At 43.5% G+C, this 20,196-nt stretch overlaps 1 protein-coding gene across 3 annotated transcripts in view; it reads right to left on the bottom strand.

The window, feature by feature from the left end:
* The window catches only part of LOC140121017 (spermatogenesis-associated protein 7 homolog), a 287,164-nt gene that overhangs the window by 98,029 nt on the left and 168,939 nt on the right, over nucleotides 1–20,196 (bottom strand). For 2 of the 3 annotated variants that reach the window (XM_072140131.1, XM_072140129.1), the window contains exons 1-2: nucleotides 11,051–11,152; nucleotides 5,923–5,997 (exon numbers count right to left, since the gene is read on the bottom strand). In XM_072140131.1, coding sequence (XP_071996232.1) covers nucleotides 5,923–5,997; nucleotides 11,051–11,069 — 94 coding nt within the window. In that variant the 5' untranslated portion in view covers nucleotides 11,070–11,152. Of the gene's footprint in view, nucleotides 1–5,922; nucleotides 5,998–11,050; nucleotides 11,153–20,196 lie in introns of those variants that run through there. The other variant, XM_072140130.1, reaches the window with a different exon arrangement.

The following is a 20,196-nucleotide window of genomic DNA, read 5'->3' as shown; positions in this document are numbered from 1 at the left end:
ACTACTTAGGAGAGTCAGTGCCCTGGAGAGTCAGTACTGAGGAGAGTCAGTGCCCTGGGGAGTCACTACTTAGGAGAGTCAGTGCCCTTGAGAGTCAGTACTGAGGAGAGTCAGTGCCCTGGAGAATCACTACTGAGGAGAGTCAGTGCCCTGGAGTGTCACTACTGAGGAAAGTCACTGTCCTGGAGAATCCCTGCCCTGGAGAATCACTGCCATGGAGAATCACTGACCTGGAGAATCACTGACCTGGAGAATCACTATCCTGGAGAATCACTGCCCTGGAGAATCACTATCCTGGAGAATCACTGTCCAGGAGAATCACTGCCCTGGGGAATCACTATCATGGAGAATCACTATCATGGAGAATAACTGTCCTGGAGAATCACTATCCTGGAGAATCACTGCCCTGGGGAATCACTATCCTGGAGAATCACTGCCCTGGGGAATCACTACCCTGGAGAATCACTGTCCTGGAGAATCACTGACCTGGAGAATCACTATCCTGGAGAATCACTGCCCTGGAGAATCACTATCCTGGAGAATCACTGCCCTGGAGAATCACTGTCCTGGAGAATCACTGACCTGGAGAATCACTATCCTGGAGAATCACTGTCCAGGAGAATCACTATCCTGGGGAATCACTATCCTGGGGAATCACTATCCTGGAGAATCACTGCCCTGGAGAATCACTGCCCTGGGGAATCACTGTCCTGGAGAATCACTATTCTGGAGAATCACTGCCCTGGGGAATCACTATCCTGGAGAATCACTGCCTTGGGGAATCACTATCCTGGAGAATCACTATCATGGAGAATCGCTGTCCTGGAGAATCACTATCCTGGAGAATCACTGCCCAGGGGAATCACTATCCTGGAGAATCACTGCCCTGGGGAATCACTATCCTGGAGAATCACTGTCCTGGAGAATCACTATCATGGAGAATCACTGTCCTGGAGAATCACTATCCTGGAGAATCACTATCATGGAGAATCGCTGTCCTGGAGAATCACTATCCTGGAGAATCACTGCCCAGGGGAATCACTATCCTGGAGAATCACTGCCCTGGGGAATCACTATCCTGGAGAATCACTGTCCTGGAGAATCACTATCATGGAGAATCACTGTCCTGGAGAATCACTATCCTGGAGAATCACTGCCCAGGGGAATCACTATCCTGGAGAATCACTGCCCTGGGGAATCACTGCCCTGGGGAATCACTATCCTGGAGAATCACTATCCTGGAGAATCACTATCCTGGAGAATCACTGCCCTGGAGAATCACTATCCTGGAGAATCACTATCCTGGAGAATCACTACTCTGGAGAGTAATATACTGTAATACAATATTTTTTCAGCTGCTCTGGTAACACAATGAGTAACTCAGCAAAGAGAATGTCAAAGAATTATCATTGAGGTTAATTATAAGTACTATTGATTTATGAAAAGTTTGTTAAAAAGTCAGTGAGTGATATAATTCTGGCTATGAGCAGACGCCCTCCTCAGCTACTACCGCATATCATTTATACATAACCCATGTGTTGGCAGTACCTGGCCACAATATCACCCTATGTAAATATTCTCATATGCTGTCCAGGGGATCTGGGTCAGTACAAGGTCCATAGCAGTGCGGCCCGCTTAGTCCCTGCAGAACGCACACTTGTCCTATGTTCTATGAGATAAATGAATACATCTCCGTGTAACTTCCCACGGGTTTTATAAACTCTGCTTATTCACCATCATTCGTCTGTCAGCTCCTATTTGTCTATCACGGCTTAATAAGCAGGAAATGACCCGGTAAATGGGGAACGACACCGGCGGCTCCACAATCCAACTGGCTTCATAGGAAATGTACTTAGTTTCCTGTGTAGAGAAATCCTCCAAACCCATCATGTAACTAATATTCTGATTCCGCAGACGCTACACGGCCAAAAGTAGGTGTATTCTAAGGGGCTTATGTATCATTAGGCTCCTTGGGACAGTTCGAGGTCTATTTTTGGCCCTGTAATGTTCTGATGGTCCATTTTCTATCTGGGATTTTTTTTTGCAAAAAGTCCCAAGAAAGTCTCGAAATACTGGAGCAACTATGAGACTTTTTATGGGACTTTTTTGCAAAAGTCCCACATCATGAATCTGTCTTAGCACGGCGTTCCACTCGCAGTACAGGCAGTCCCCAAGCTACGTACATGATATGCTCCATAAGTTTGTTCTTAAGTTGAATTTGTATGTAAGTCTGTATATTTTATTTTATTGTATATTTTATAATTATAGATCAGGAGGCTTCACTTTGCATATCAGGACAGCGGAGCAGAAATATTAATAAATGTATATTGGGTAATTACCTAATATCCTGCCCCCCACACTTACACACACATTACACAGGTGCCAACCCCTTTAATTTTTGGTCATGTTGCATCTATAAAATCTACATGTCTATTACTCTTATTGTTGATTTTTTGCTTGTCAGAATTTTAGCTTCCCACACAAATGTTTGTGCATTTCCTCCAATGTGTTACCCAATTGTATGAGCGCGTCCGTGACCGCACCGCGTGACGTCTGCACAATATGGCCGCTGTCTATACACCCCAGTATAAAAATACATTTTTTTTTGCGACTGTGGAAAACTTATTTGTTGTCGTTCAAAAGGGTTTGTGATATAAAAGCCTATATAGAGGCAGAGCTGCGAGGTCTCACCATTCAGTTTAGCAGACGACGGAATCTCAGGTCAGATTTCTATTCTCAAAAAAGTTTTCAATTGTGTATTTAAGCTCCTTCACCTCATTGCAGTATAAAAGATAAAGTGCAGAATGTCAAAGAAACTAATTTCCAGCCTCATGTCTGCACAGATCAGATACCATTGTCATGTTACAATTTTTATTGCTGTTTGTTATCAATCTCATGATGCCTCAGCACATCATCACAGGTGCTGCTACAGCCAGTTCTATCTCTGACTTCTGGGAGGAAAGTGCCACTGTTTGCGTCACTATATTTTTCTTAAGCATTCAAGAGATCATAAGTAGAGATGCTGATCTAATATCTCGTGAATTATAAGTGTGTATCAGAAACCTGTCCAGTCATTAGCAGTAATTGTGATATCCTTTGTGTCCCCTGTAGATGACCTCTGGGGTACTGAAACATCTGCGTCCATTCAGGTTTCAGCATCACCCTCTGTCTGTAAAGTACGGCAGTCCATAAACTTTTAATTTGATTCTACCACATGTCTGCGTCCTGCTGATTTTGTTCTCGGATGCAGACAGTTAATCTAGCTGAAATGGACAGATATTATCTCTTCATTCACATTCCTCCCCTGCAGGTCTTTCCTTCAGTGACATCACAACCCCCGAGGACACATGACTAGTGGATAGGGAGCAGGTGGCCCCGCCTCTTCAGTGACATCACAACCCCGAGGACACATGACTAGTGGACTGTGAGCAGGAGGCCCTGCCTCTTCAGTGACATCACAACCCCGAGGACACATGACTAGTGGACTGTGAGCAGGAGGCCCTGCCTCTTCAGTAACATCACAACCCCGAGGACACATGACTAGTGGACTGTGAGCAGGAGGCCCTGCCTCTTCAGTAACATCACAACCCTGGGGACACATGACTAGTGGATAGGGAGCAGGAGGCCCTGCCTCTTCAGTGACATCACAACCCCGAGGACACATGACTAGTGGACTGTGAGCAGGAGGCCCTGCCTCTTCAGTAACATCACAACCCTGGGGACACATGACTAGTGGATAGGGAGCAGGTGGCCCCGCCTCTTCAGTGACTTCACAACCCCGAGGACACATGACTAGTGGACTGTGAGCAGGAGGCCCTGCCTCTTCAGTAACATCACAACCCTGGGGACGCATGACTAGTGGATAGGGAGCAGGTGGCGCCGCCTCTTCAGTGACATCACAACCCGGAGGACACATGACTAGTGGACTGTGAGCAGGAGGCCCTGCCTCTTCAGTAACATCACAACCCTGGGGACACATGACTAGTGGATAGGGAGCAGGTGGCCCCGCCTCTTCAGTGACATCACAACCCCGAGGACACATGATTAGTGGACTGTGAGCAGGAGGCCCTGCCTCTTCAGTGACATCACAACCCCGAGGACACATGACTAGTGGACTGTGAGCAGGAGGCCCTGCCTCTTCAGTAACATCACAACCCCGAGGACACATGACTAGTGGACTGTGAGCAGGAGGCCCTGCCTCTTCAGTGACATCACAACCCAGGGGACACATGACTAGTGGATAGAGAGCAGGAGGCCCTGCCTCTTCAGTGACATCACACTCCCAGGTGGGGGGCCTCCACTAGATTTTGCACCTAGAGTCCCCCACTAACCTTAATCTGGCCCTGGGCTCACTAGTGCTGGTGACTTTACCTGCAGCATTTAATTAGGGACAGTTGAGCTGAACCCACTTCAGCTAGCCCTAAACTCTAACGTTCGGGGTCGGGTCTGGGGGAGAATATTAATGAGACTAGTAATGAGAATATTCTCAGAATATGTCATAAATAGATGCATCGTATCCTATTTCATTTCGTTTTGGCCTCAGCTGAGATTGATATTTTGGGATTATTTATATTCCGCGCTGCCCCTTGTGCTACGGTACATCTTTATGACAGATCTAGGTTGGATGTGTAACCTGTCAGGAATAATTTTCCAGCGGTGCATGAGCCTCCAGCCGGACCACAAATACGGCGCTTAATTGCAGCGACGTATCATCAAGGGACACACAAGGCCCCTATATGGAGCGGAGACGTTACGGTGAATAAAAGGAAGAGTTTATGTCTATCTATTTAGCCCTTAGTGATGTATTAGTTTTAAAAAACACATAAATTATATCATGTGTGGCAGCTAGCCCTGCACTCTCTATGATACCGTGTGTCAGTATACACTGTGCTGCTAGAATGATATTCAATTACCAGGAAACTGCTACAAGAACGTGTAGACATAAGGAGTCTCCTCTGGGAGTAGAGAATGCAAATGAATTGTTTCGAAAAAGTTCCGGTTTCTAAATTCACCTATTGGGAGATTTCTATAAAATAAGTCAATGTCCAACCCTTTAAAAGGCCTTGAAGCATGAATATGATGTAAGCCAAACTGGATACTGATTGGAGACAGCTGTCTTGGGGTACATATCTCTCATCAACACTGATTTACTAGGTGAGAGGGCTGTTCCTGTGTTATTACTTTTGGAAATTTTTGTAATCATTGGCAACTGGGTGGTATCGACTGGAGCTGTCTGATACTGTCCAATTCATGCACCATCCTTTGCATTACAGATGTGCATGGAAGTGGTTCATTCTACTTTCAACATTGAGATACATGCATGCTCTGCCGAGATGAACGTGCATAAGCGTGCATAAGCGTGCATGAGCGTGCATGAGCGTGCATAAGTGTGCGCGCATAAGTGTGCATGAGCTTGCATGAGTGTGCATGAGCGTGCATAAGTGTGCATGGGTGTGCATGAGCGTGCATAAGTGTGCGCGCATAAGTGTGCGTGCATAAGTGTGCATGAGCATGCATGAGTGTGCATGAGCGTGCATAAGCGTGCATAAGTGTGCATGAGTGTGCATGAGTGTGCATGAGCGTGAATAAGTGTGCATAAGTGTGCATGAGTGTGCATGAGCGTGCATAAGTGTGCATTAGTGTGCATGAGCGTGCATAAGCGTGCATAAGTGTGCATGAGTGTGCATGGGCGTGAATAAGTGTGCATGAGCATGCATAAGCGTGCATAAGTATGCATGAGCGTGTATAAATGACACCTCCCAAAATATGAATCATCTGAAGGAGATCTGTGCAGACACTGAACAAGCAAGAAAGCCAGGACTGAGCTTATATACCAAGCTGAGAACATATAAGCTCATGTGTATTCAATATATATTTTATTGTATAGTTAATTAACTCTTACTATGGATGAGAAATACTTACGGCTGCTCTTCATGCTCAGGTGTCCTTTGAATGGACCCGAAATTGAATACTTAGGAATCATTGTAGATGGTGTCACTGAGAAGACAAACATGAACAGACCGTTATATACATGACACTTACATCTATATAGTGTCTGTTATACAGTAATTGCTTGGATTCAGGGCCAGTAATGCTGCTCGTAGGGGCCCAGACACATGAGGGGCCCATACTTACCTTCGATCAACCTCTATGAGATACACCCTAGTAGCCCCCACAATGAGTTGCTTTTGGCAGGACCTCCGGAGATTATTGTGTACTTGATATTTACATTTTATAGCGTCTGGTATATAGTAATTGTTTGGATTCAGGGCAAGTAATGCTGCTAGTAGGGGCCCAGACACATGAGGGGCCCATACTTACCTTCGATCAACCCCTATGAGATACACCCTAGTAGCCCCCCAATGAGTTGCTTTCGGCAGGACCGCCGGGGCTTATTGCGTTGGAGGATCGGCCCACATGAAGTTCCTTTGGTTCTCTGGTGGTCCAGTCCAATCCTTACCTTCAGTATAAAGTACAGCTATATAAAAGGGATTTTAGGAGGGAACATTTTTCCATGAGGGACCAAAATATCTATGAGGTAAACCCTGTCTCAGAACATTGGACATGAAGATCCAAGATCATATTGTAACATGGAGTAAAAATCTCTCTGGAGGACCAAAAACAAAAACCACTGATAGATTTCACTGGCGATCATGTAATACCCTATTTCACCTGTGGTGGTCAGTGCAGGGAAATAGAGCACCTGTGCAGGTAACATATGATCAGGTCCCACCAGGCAATAAACCTGTAACCAAACTTATTTTGTAACACAAAGACATTTTCTAAACTAAAAAGCCCATTAAAGAGCATCACAAACTCTCGTACCCTCTTAAGGAGTCCAGTTCAGTCCAAAAGCTTTTGACCGTAGAAGAAAGAGGTTACAAACTACTCTGGGAGGACCCGTCGTGTCCTGTACTACATAGATGTTTCATAGATTTGAATGGACAGTGTGTAATGCTTAATTCTACCTGAGGTGGCGCTGCAGGGAGAGTGAACACAGGAAGTGCAGTAACAAGATGACTTAGGGTGGAGAAACCCTTTAAGGGGGAATGGGGCACATTTACTTACCCGGTCCTGTCGCGACCCAGCGCCGCGTTCTCAGTGGAGGATTCGGGTCTTCCAGCGATTCACTAAGGTCGTGCTCCCGATGTCCACCAGGTGTCGCTGCGGCGCTGAAATCCGCTGGAGTTCACCATTCTATCCTGGGTGCAGGTAAGCGCGTGTCAAGCGACACATTTAAAAAAAAAAAAATACCGCGTCTTTTCCGAATCCGTCGGGTTTTTCGACGGCCATGCCCCCGATTTCCGTTATATGCATGACGGTGCCGATGTGCCACAATCCGATCGCGTGCGCCAAACACCCAGGGCAATTCGGCGCAAACCGGTAATTTTTGGGAAACCCGACGAAAAAGGGCGATTCGGGACCTTAGTAAATGACCCCCAATGTCTCAAGATTTAGAAGGCAGAAGTCTATGATAGTGAAGTAGGTCAGCAGCAGCTGACAAGGTGTACGACTCCGCAGCATTGTCCCCAGGCGGTGGCTTAACAAGCGTCGGCCACAGAGCGGAGCCTCATCTATAATACATGGGGGCGGCACTGAGCGCGCTCACTGCTGACAGCCGCTATTTATGGCTGTTTGTAGTCGTACGTTACGAAGTGTGTGCGGCCGCAGTGTGCACAGGGCTCGCAGGAGTATTAGCACACTGTATAGAAAACATTAGGGCTGGGGGGGTTAAAAATGTAATACAATTAATGTGAATATCATGTCATTATTTCAGAAACATTCATTATTTAAAGGGGTTTTCCAGAGCTAAAATATCGATAATCCTTAGGCCGGTGGGTGTGTTAGGTATCAAACTCCAAGCTTTTTAAAATTCTAATTGGGTCCGTGCATCATGTGTGACTAATGATCGATATTTTGAATGTTTTTTTTCCAGGCCGTCTAAGTACTTGCAACCGCCGGCAACTGCACCGATCTGCTGCGTGCCGGAGACGGAAGCTAAGAGACTGTACGGTAGTCACAACTGTCATAGAAGACAAAACTTCTGCTTTCCCAGAGGCGGTCACACTTGGTGATGATCAATGAATCATGAACATTTGACAAACCTCCTTATCTTAGGTTGTATTGACTTCATTTGATAATCGTAACCCCTCTCGTACCGCCCAGGGACTGTATACCGCAGGTTAGGATGCTCCAGAATGCGACAGGGTGTGTCCAGGGGAGTCTGACCACAGCATTTGAAGTGTTATGGAGGGGATCGCTCTCTCTGTAAGACATTGGCAACTAGCAAATGTGATTATGTGGTGCCAGTGTGGTTACATGGTATTCGAGGGAAAAAAAATAAAAAAAATCTAAATATTTTTTAGGTATCACCGTGTCCGTCATGACCTCAGTGACAGAAGTTATATTGTTCGGAATACACCCTAAAACAAAACCTTATAATTGCCACAATTAACCTTCTGTCTGTAACCATAAAAACTGCACAAAAAGTGAGCAAAATGGCTTATTTTCCACAGTATAAACAAAATATTTTTTGGGGGTCTTCCCAGAAATAAGCATCCCTCATACAACACAGCTGAAAGAAAAACTAAATGAAAAGCAGCGATGCACCAAAAAAATATCAAAAAAACATATTTTTTTTTACTGTGCAAAAGTAAGAAAAATAAATAAAAAAACTATATAAAAGTGATTTTTTTTTACTATTTTTTCACAATTAAATTTTTTTTTTTTTTCTGTGTGGCAGAGAATAACCTTTTCCTGTTATTTAAGCCAAATGGTTCATTGTGCAAAAATTGAAAGTACAAAAGATTTGTTGTTTTTGTTTCTTCCCCCCACAGAAAGTGAAAAAAAAAAGTTAATCAGTTATGTGTGCTCCAAAAATCATTGCATTAAAAATTGCAGCTTGTCACGCAAAAAACAAGTCCTGAAACAAGGCTCTTGCTTGTATTTGCATATCTTATGGCTTGTATTTGACCCTACGGCTAATACAGGCTGGTGATAATGTGATTAAAGGATATCTACCGCCAGGATGAAGGACTGTAAACCAAGCACATGCCAATTAGTTCCATAGATGTCCATGGAGCCTGGAGCCCCTCAGGCTCATTTGTATAATTTTAAAAGACTTTTTTGTGAAAACTAGGGAATAAGAAGATAAAAGCAGATCCTGCCAGAGGGGACACACACCAGTATGTCAGTGTGCTTGGTTTACAGTCCTTCATCCTGGTGGTAGATGTCCTTTAAGGAGCTGATGTGTTTTTATTATCTCCTTATACATAAACATAGACCTTAAATATGGCGGATTTTGTGTTTTTCCCATGACATTTGTGCGGTAAAACCCATTACACATCACATAGGAAGAGCGTAAACCTCTGACATGTGCGTCTGCAGATACCAGGAATTATCCGCGTTATTAGTGATACGACAATAAGGATGTGCATTAAGGAATTACCGCAAACGAGCATTGATTTACCTTTCATTACTGGACCATTAGCCTTAACCCTGCGATGTCTGAACAAGTATCTCTATGTAGAAGAAGTCACATGACCGGCAGATGTTAGAGCCATGATAGCAGATCCATAACATAGGTCCAACACTCAGCACTGATCTCAGCAAAGAATGGAACAGGTGCACGGCTCGTTATATCCCTGGTCATGTGATGTCACACAGGTGCACGGCTCGTTACATCCCTGGTCATGTGATGTCACACAGGTGCACAGCTCGTTATATCACTGATCATGTGATGTCACACAGGTGCACGTCTCGTTATATCCCCAGTCATGTGATGTCACACAGGTGCACGGCTCGTTATATCACTGATCATGTGATGTCACACAGGTGCACGGCTTGTTATATCCCTGGTCATGTCATGTCACACAGGTGCACGACTCGTTATAACCCTGGTCATGTGATGTCACACAGGTGCACGGCTCGTTATATCCCTGACCATGTGATGTCACACAGGTGCATGGCTCATTATATCCCTGGTCATGTCATGTCGCACAGGTGCACGGCTTGTTATATATCCCTGGTCATGTGATGTCACACAGGTGCACAGCTCGTTATATCACTGATCATGTGATGTCACACAGGTCCATGGCTCGTTATATCCCTGGTCATGTGATGTCACACAGGTGCACGGCCTGTTACATCCCTGGTCATGTGATGTCACACAGGTGCACAGCTTGTTATATCCCTAATCATGTGATGTCACACAGGTGATCGGCTCGTTATATACCTGGTCATGTGATGTCACACAGATGCACGGCTCGTTATATCCCTGGTCATGTGATGTCACACATTTGCATGGCTCATTATATCCCTGGTCATTTGATGTCACACAGGTGCATGGCTCATTGTATCCCTGGTCATTTGATGTCACACAGGTGCACGGCTTGTTATATCCCTGGTCATGTGATGTCACACAGGTGCACAGCTTATTAATATCATACAGAGTAATCAGTGCTGCGTGTTATAACAAAATTTTCTTTAAGTGGACAATCCCTTTTACCCTTTTATTATGTAATCTAGAAATTGCCTTTAACAAGGACCAGTCAAAATGTGACATTTCAGTGATATATTATTCAGAATTTCTTTTACTGTTGTTTACAGATGAAACTGGTGGATCACTTGGTAGCAAGTATGTCATTTCCCTGCAGTGCCTCCGCAGGTCAGATTAAGTATTACACATTGTCATCAATCAACTGTCAAGATAAAGAAGCTCTTTGCTGTCTCAGTGGTTTATCCTCTATCCTCTAGCCTGAGGTTGTCTTCAGGAACCAGGAAGATCTGGATGACTAGAATAATTTTGACACTAAAACATCATTTTTATCAACAAACGAAGCCGCCCCCGTGGCTACAGCCTAGAGGGCCCCCCCCCAGTATAGCGCTAATGTAAGATAATCCCTTAATCTATTCACTATGAAACAAAGACCTGAAAAACAATAAAAATCTAAAGTGGTTTCAGTGAAAATCAATGACCATTTACTTGATTGACTTCCATTAGGCGTAAGATGCTTAAAAAGAGGAAAAACAGAGTCACGTGGCCACCTACCTCCATATATCTGGGACATGGGTAAACAGTAGAGACGCCGGCCCCCCGGGGGCACAATGGATGGGTGATCCCTTTACTCCAGGTGAGTGGATACCAATGAAGAATAGCAGGAGGTGGCTGAGCCCTGTACACACAGCGCGGGTGCGGCCATCCCCATAACAACCCTGATATGACTCTGTACACACTGGGCACGCTCAGGAAGTAACCAGAGCAAACACTCAGGCACCATGTCACCATCACATAAGGAAATTCCACTCTTACACCTCCAATACATGAATATTATTGTGATTTTTAAAAAAAAATTACAAAATATCCTAATGATTCTATGTAGACTTGTGTTTCCATGGTAACAGACTACAAATAAACCCTGTGTAGTCTGATTGAGGTTTTCTTATATTGACACCCTAATAAGGGCTAATAAGGGTTTTTAAAGAAATAGAGGTTGGATGGAAAGTGTAAAATCCGACTGTTCTCTGGTAGCAGCTGTGTCTGGTGCTGGTGCCGATTGCGAGTTATAACCCCTTAAATGTCAACAGCACCAATCGCAGGTGTTACTTGGGGGGGGTGGGGGTTTTGCTCGAACACCGAACTCAAATTTTTTGGCTCATGGTTTGGCTTTGGGGACCTGAATCCGCAATGTTTGGCACAGACCCGGATCCTAAACGATCAGTGATTTTCTCATTAGGTTCTGGATTCAGGTCCAATGTCAAGTAACATCTGTATGTAGTTTGAATGTTCTTCCTGTGTCCTTTTTTGGGTACTCCAGTTTTTTTTTTTTGTACTAATATTAATTTGGAATTTAAAAGTGATGTCTCAGCAGTCCTGGGCATGCAAAGCTGAAGCCAGTGTTAGGTATTGTCCCTGGAGAGATGTGTAATCCAACCTTTATGAGTGTTGTTAGTAGCAGCAGGACTGTGAATAATAAACTTTATATTCCACAGGGGGCGTGTCGTCACACTAGTCCTGTGCATTAAGCTGCTCCACAGCTCCTCCTCTTCTCTATCAACAAAAAATATTACATCTTTTACATAGAACCAGTAGTGGAGTATAATATTGGTGGTTTGGGCGGTGGCCCAGGGCCCAAGACTCCGAGGGGGCCCATGGTCACCCTAACCAAATTTTATACCCATGAAATCCTTGTACATCTGTTCCTGCTCTCAATACACATGTACACAAGATCCATTGCAGGACCTTTGAAGGTCCTCCAAAGGTCCTGAAACCAGACAGAAGGGACACCATCCTCCATTCCACAAGAAGCTGATTCTAGTACCAGATGTAGGAAGTGATTCCAGACTTGTAAGGGCTGTAATATTCATACAACCCAGGGTCCACTGTGGTCTTAATCTGCTCCTGCATAGAGAAGAAGGGCTGTGGAGTAGCTAAATGCAGAGAGTTAAGAGCACAGCAGTGTGAGGACACGCCCACAATGAACTTGCTACAATTTTTACAATATTGCTACAATTTTGGAATATAAATCTAACTGGCACTACCTAGTGTTGTTTGCAGCTCTGCATGTTCTTTAGACATATTCCTGTTTGCCCCAAAATGGGACGGGATCTGTTGTGAGTGATAACAATCTATGATTTGTAAAAAGCAACGGAATATAATGGCCCTATATAAATATTATTATTATTATGTACTATGCTGTTACATATTATAAAATAAACTCCATCCCATGGTCTGTGCTACTGAAATATACACTTGAACGGTCTAAGCTGCAATACCAAATGCAACCTCAGACAAGGGTGGCGCTGTTTGTTTTTTCAAAAAATAAAATAAAGAGCAATTCTTCTAAATTCTGCTCCACCCTTTAGTAAGATCTATATAAGAGTCCGTTACGCATGTTTCTCCTTTTCCTCGCATTATCTAATGGAGACTAAATATGTTTTGGAGTGAGCGGCTATTAATGTTCCAGGAGCCGGTGATGCATCCTGCTCATATCTGCCCTAATATCATCAGCTATTAATGTTTAATTTGTTTGTGTCGTGCGGATCCTTGTTTTTCCTCGCTTGACATGGAGGCGGCAATCAGAACTTGTTTACTCCTCCGGCTCATGATTGGTTTTGATTGAGCGCGATGGAAAGTGCAGGCGGCCTCCATATTTGGCCGCGATCTCCAGAAAATATGACAATTATTCAGAGTGGTAACAAGCGCCGAGCATTAAGGCTTTACACGTCAACGTCTCGGACAACAAACACGAGCTGTGACCCGACTGCTTCCGTTTGGGGCCATCAAGAGATCCAGGGTCATGGATACAGCGTCATCGGGCTCATCTGCAGGACATTAGCAGCAATACATTGGAATATAGAGCAGGGGTACACAACATTCTATGGTCTGGGGTCTTCACTTGTATCCACCAACCTAGAAGCACCAACTATCACAATACAGCACAAAATACCACCCCAGATGTAAGAAAAATGCAGACCCTAGAGCAGACAACTGATATGGTGGAGACCCCAGACCAGACAACTGATAAAATGCAGACCCTATAGAAGACAACTGATAAAATGCAGACCCTATAGAAGACAACTGATAAAATGCAGACCCTAGAGCAGACAACTGATAAAATGCAGACCCTATAGAATACAACTGATAAAATGCAGACCCTATAGAAGACAACTGATAAAATGCAGATCCTATAGAAGACAACTGATAAAATGCAGACCCTATAGAAGACAACTGATAAAATGCAGACCCTAGAGCAGACAACTGATAAAATGCAGACCCTAGAGCAGACAACTGATAAAATGCAGACCCTATAGAAGACAACTGATAAAATGCAGACCCTAGAGCAGACAACTGATAAAATGCAGACCCTAGAGCAGACAACTGATAAAATGCAGATCCTATAGAAGACAACTGATAAAATGCAGACCCTATAGAAGACAACTGACAAAATGCAGACCCTATAGAAGACAACTGATAAAATGCAGACCCTATAGAAGACAACTGATAAAATGCAGACCCTATAGAAGACAACTGATAAAATGCAGACCCTATAGAAGACAACTGACAAAATGCAGACCCTATAGAAGACAACTGACAAAATGCAGACCCTATAGAAGACAACTGATAAAATGCAGACCCTATAGAAGACAACTGACAAAATGCAGACCCTATAGAAGACAACTGATAAAATGCAGACCCTATAGAAGACAACTGATAAAATGCAGACCCTAGAGCAGACAACTGATAAAATGCAGACCCTATAGAAGACAACTGATAAAATGCAGACCCTAGAGCAGACAACTGATAAAATGCAGACCCTAGAGCAGACAACTGATAAAATGCAGACCCTATAGAAGACAACTGATAAAATGCAGACCCTATAGAAGACAACTGATAAAATGCAGACCCTAGAGCAGACAACTGATAAAATGCAGACCCTAGAGCAGACAACTGATAAAATGCAGACCCTAGAGCAGACAACTGATAAAATGCAGACCCTATAGAAGACAACTGATAAAATGCAGATCCTAAAGAAGACAACTGATAAAATGCAGACCCTATAGAAGACAACTGATAAAATGCACACCCTATAGAAGACAACTGATAAAATGCAGATCCTAAAGAAGACAACTGATAAAATGCAGACCCTATAGAAGACAACTGATAAAATGCAGACCCTATAGAAGACAACTGATAAAATGCAGACCCTATAGAAGACAACTGATAAAATGCAGACCCTAGAGCAGACAACTGATAAAGTGCAGACCCTATAGAAGACAACTGATAAAATGCACACCCTATAGAAGACAACTGATAAAATGCAGATCCTATAGAAGACAACTGATAAAATGCAGACCCTATAGAAGACAACTGATAAAATGCAGATCCTATAGAAGACAACTGATAAAGTGCAGACCCTATAGAAGACAACTGATAAAATGCAGACCCTAGAGCAGACAACTGATAAAATGCAGATCCTATAGAAGACAACTGATAAAATGCAGACCCTATAGAAGACAACTGATAAAATGCAGACCCTATAGAAGACAACTGATAAAATGCAGACCCTAGAGCAGACAACTGATAAAATGCAGATCCTATAGAAGACAACTGATAAAATGCAGACCCTATAGAAGACAACTGATAAAATGCACACCCTATAGAAGACAACTGATAAATTGCAGATCCTATAGAAGACAACTGATAAAATGCAGACCCTATAGAAGACAACTGATAAAATGCAGACCCTATAGAAGACAACTGATAAAATGCAGACCCTAGAGCAGACAACTGATAAAATGCAGATCCTATAGAAGACAACTGATAAAATGCAGACCCTATAGAAGACAACTGATAAAATGCAGATCCTATAGAAGACAACTGATAAAATGCAGACCCTATAGAAGACAACTGATAAAATGCAGACCCTATAGAAGACAACTGATAAAATGCAGACCCTAGAGCAGACAACTGATAAAATGCAGACCCTAGAGCAGACAACTGATAAAATGCAGACTCTAGAGCAGACAACTGATAAAATGCAGACCCTATAGAAGACAACTGATAAAATGCAGATCCTATAGAAGACAACTGATAAAATGCAGACCCTATAGAAGACAACTGATAAAATGCACACCCTATAGAAGACAACTGATAAAATGCAGATCCTATAGAAGACAACTGATAAAATGCAGACCCTATAGAAGACAACTGATAAAATGCAGACCCTAGAGCAGACAACTGATAAAGTGCAGACCCTATAGAAGACAACTGATAAAATGCAGACCCTAGAGCAGACAACTGATAAAGTGCAGACCCTATAGAAGACAACTGATAAAATGCAGACCCTACAGAAGACAACTGATAAAATGCAGACCCTAGAGCAGACAACTGATAAAGTGCAGACCCTATAGAAGACAACTGATAAAATGCAGACCCTATAGAAGACAACTGATAAAATGCAGATCCTATAGAAGACAACTGATAAAATGCAGATCCTATAGAAGACAACTGATAAAATGCAGACCCTATAGAAGACAACTGATAAAATGCAGACCCTATAGAAGACAACTGATAAAATGCAGACCCTAGAGCAGACAACTGATAAAATGCAGATCCTATAGAAGACAACTGATAAAATGCAGACCCTATAGAAGACAACTGATAAAATGCAGATCCTATAGAAGACAACTGATAAAATGCAGATCCTATAGAAGACAACTGATAAAATGCAGACCCTATAGAAGACAACTGATAAAATGCAGACCCTACAGCAGACAACTCATAAAATGCAGACCCTATAGAAGACAACTGATAAAATACACACCCTATAGAAGACAACTGATAAAATGCAGATCCTATAGAAGACAACTGATAAAATGCACACCCTATAGAAGACAACTGATAAAATGCAGACCCTATAGAAGACAACTGATAAAATGCAGACCCTACAGCAGACAACTCATAAAATGCAGACCCTAGAGCAGACAACTCATAAAATGCAGACCCTATAGAAGACAACTGATAAAATGCAGACCCTATAGAAGACAACTGATAAAATGCAGATCCTATAGAAGACAACTGATAAAATGCAGACCCTATAGAAGACAACTTATACAGTATAGACCCCAGACGACTGATAAAATGCAGACCCTATAGTAGGCAACTGATAAAATGCAGATCCTATAGAAGACAACTGATAAAATGCACACCCTATAGAAGACAACTGATAAAATGCACACCCTATAGAAGACAACTGATAAAATGCAGACCCTATAGAAGACAACTTATACAGTATAGACCCCAGACGACTGATAAAATGCAGACCCTATAGTAGGCAACTGATACAATGGAGACCCCAGACCAGGCAACTGATAAAATGCACACCCTAAAAATTGATATAAAATGTGTCTGCTACACATTAAAACTGATGCGGCAGCAGCCTCTGTGTCCCAGCAGTGTTGGGCTGGGCCACAGGTGAACTGAAATACTGGAGCAGATAAGTATAAGATTTTAAGTTTTAGTTTTTCTAGCTCCCCCAAGCCTCATTCCATAACACTTTTAAGGTACCTTTCTCGAGAGTAAAGTGCTCAAACTAAAGGGTTCCTTTATTGCTAGTTTCAGTAGAGCTGTGTTTCTGGTACTTGACTTCTAGATTATTTGGGTTTGACCTTGGCTTGTATCTACTACATACCCTGACCTGTTGTATAATTTATGTCATGGGTGCTCCTGCGACCCACCTCCTGGGTCCTAGGTGCACCCGTGTCCCTCTCTGCTGCTCCGGTCCCCCGTCGGCTCACTTACCTCTCCGCGATTCAGCGCTGACTCCAGCTTCTTGAAATTTAAGGGCCAGCGTGCCGATAGTTGGCAGTGACCGGCTGCCAGTTTTATTTGAATCCCAGCCCCTTCCTGTGTCCCCATCCGGATCTCCGTGCCTTGTGCCTGAGAGAAAGCTGTGTTCCATGCTCTTTGCTTTTGTGGTTTTGACTCTGGTTCCGTTCCTGACTACACTCCTCCGCTGCCTGTCATGACCTCTTGCTATGTCCCCGACCCTGATCCTGTGCTGCCTGACCTGCTGCCTGTCCCCGGCTACGATTTTGCTCAACGTCTGTGTACCTCACCTTGGCTGCCACCGCGGACAAAGTTGCACCTGTGGAGCGACCTGGTGGCACCACGCCACAGCAAGTCCAACCAACTTTGCGGTGGGCTCTGGTGAAAACCGGGTGCCACTTAGACACTGGTCCCAGGTGTCGGCTTATGTCATCGTTCGCGGTGGTCCAGAGGATACCCTTTATGTATTTTATCCCAGAAAGGAAGTCCACGCCTAAACTGATTCTGCTGCAGATTCTAGTGTTGGATTTCATCTTTCCCATAGAACGACAGGAGAGATCCACTGCAAACCCACAACAGACAATTTATATAATGAGCTTCCTCACTGCATACACAGTAGCTTGACATTAACTTAGATTTCCAAGTGACTGTAATCTTCAGTGGACCCTCACAATTTGTAGGGAGCCTTACATATGCTTTGACCTTGGTCTATCCCCTGACCTTTTCTCTGCCTAACTATTTGGTACTGCTTTCCACCATGTCAGCAGTCACTGAACAGAGAGTAGTCAAAGAGGTAGCTACTTTGTGGTTTGGCTGTAGTGAGGACTAAGTCCATTTCTTAGGAAAGACCTAATCTAAATCTGTAATGTGACACCATTGGGGTAATTATCACGCTTTGTACATCCGTTTTCTGGCAAGAATGTAAAAAGCCCCATAACTAACAGTTTTTGTGGGTGACATGTTTACTACAGTCTCTTTGTTGGTCTGAACTTACTTTTCTCACCTTCTAAATTGCTTCAGAACTTCTTATCCACGGTGACCCAATTACTTTGCTGATGGTTTGATGGGATCGGTCCATTTCCGACAGGATTGAACTGGCCCCATTCCCGGCTCTACCGACTATATGGATGTTTTTTTTAAGCTCTCTAAGAAAGCAGATCTCATTGTTAAGATCTTCTGCTATATACTAGGAACACAATTACTCTCGGCTGCTGCGGACAGGGGCTCACAGCTTCAGTCGTGGACATAATCACAGCCGAGCTATAAAGTATCATTCAGTTCATGAGAGATTTTGGTGCCACCACTGCAGATAACAGGAGGAGTAATAAGCAGCTCGTCTTTAGGAAAATCGGTGTAGACAGAACTTCTACTTCTAGAAAGTAGAAAATGGAACAGGTACAAGTGCTACACTCAAGCTTAATTCACATTACATTTAGCCGTTATATCTCCAAAAGCGTGACCCAGGGTTATTTGAATCAATGAAATCCGAAGTATCATGTACAGATGTGCTAGCAAAGGTGCAAGTGTAAATTATGGCGCACTGTGAATGGAGGATGGTGCATGAGCACTGTGAGAGACGGGTGGCGCATGTGCACTGTGAATGGAGGATGCCACATGTGTAATGTGAATGGTGGGTGGTGCATGCGTGCTGTGAATGGAGGATGGGACATTCTCACTGTGAATGGAGGATGGTGCATACGCACTGCGAATGGAGAAAGTTGCATTCTCACCGTGAATGGAGGATGGCGAATGAGCACTGTGAATGGGGGATGATGCATGCGTAATGTGAATAGAGGATGGTGCATGAGCACTGTGAGAGAGGGATGGTACATGCACACTGTGAATGAAGGAAGACTCATTCTCACTGTGAATGGAGGATGGTGCGTGTGCACTGTGAATGGAGAAAGGCGCATTCTCACTGTAAATGGAGGATGGTACATGCGCACTGTGAATGGAGGATGGTCCATGCGCACTGTGAATGGAGGATGGTCCATGCGCACTGTGAATGGAGGATTCTCACTGTGGCAGCTTACATACAGCAGATAAGCTCTATGTGAGGTGGATGCCTATTTAATGTCAGCTTAGATACACCAGCTCAGCTCTATTTAAGGTGGATGCCTATATAATGGCAGCTTAGATACACCAGCTCCACTCTATGTAAGGTGAATACATATATAATAGTAGCTTAGATACAGCACTTCAGGTCTACGTAAAATTGATGTCTATACAATGACATCTCAGTGTCTTGACAGTGCACTGACCTCCTACTACGTCTAACATTAGAAGGTTATGAGGGTAATCCTGTTAATGAGGACAATTCTGGCAGCTTGCATCAAAAATCTTAGGGTGTAGAATATGGTGGAAGAATTTACAATTCTTAAATTGCTACATGTTAAAGGAAATCCATTTGTTAAAGAGCGGCTTGTGCTCTTCTCTGTCTTATGGGCCCAGGTTCCAACTGGAACCACTAGGACTGGGACTATATAGTATCGCCACTGGCCAATGCACACACATTGTTTGGGGATCCAGAAAACTGGACAACTCCTTTAGGTTGGTCTTGGCCACCAGTGACATCAACATTTCACTACAGTATTTTTACTGAGCATAACTTTAGCATTGCTTCTATTTTAGAACCCATCATTTTACTGATAATTTATTTGGCAACATTCTATACCTGAAAATACATGGTAATAGGAAGACTAATGCTATAGTTAGAAACCATTTATCCGCTCCACAGAATTGTGCGGCAGGAGACGTATTTTTTATCATCGAGGACGCGAAGCATGTTTAAAAATAACGAAGACGGAGAACATGTTTGATGAAGATGTCCTCATCCTCCAGTCATCTATGGATAATAATCACTCTTA

The sequence above is a fragment of the Engystomops pustulosus genome, chromosome 3 (assembly GCF_040894005.1).
Source record: "Engystomops pustulosus chromosome 3, aEngPut4.maternal, whole genome shotgun sequence".
Classification (NCBI taxonomy): Eukaryota; Metazoa; Chordata; class Amphibia; order Anura; family Leptodactylidae; genus Engystomops; species Engystomops pustulosus.
The sequence above is the reverse complement of the archived record's forward strand: the minus strand, read 5'-3'. Positions and strand labels throughout refer to the sequence as shown.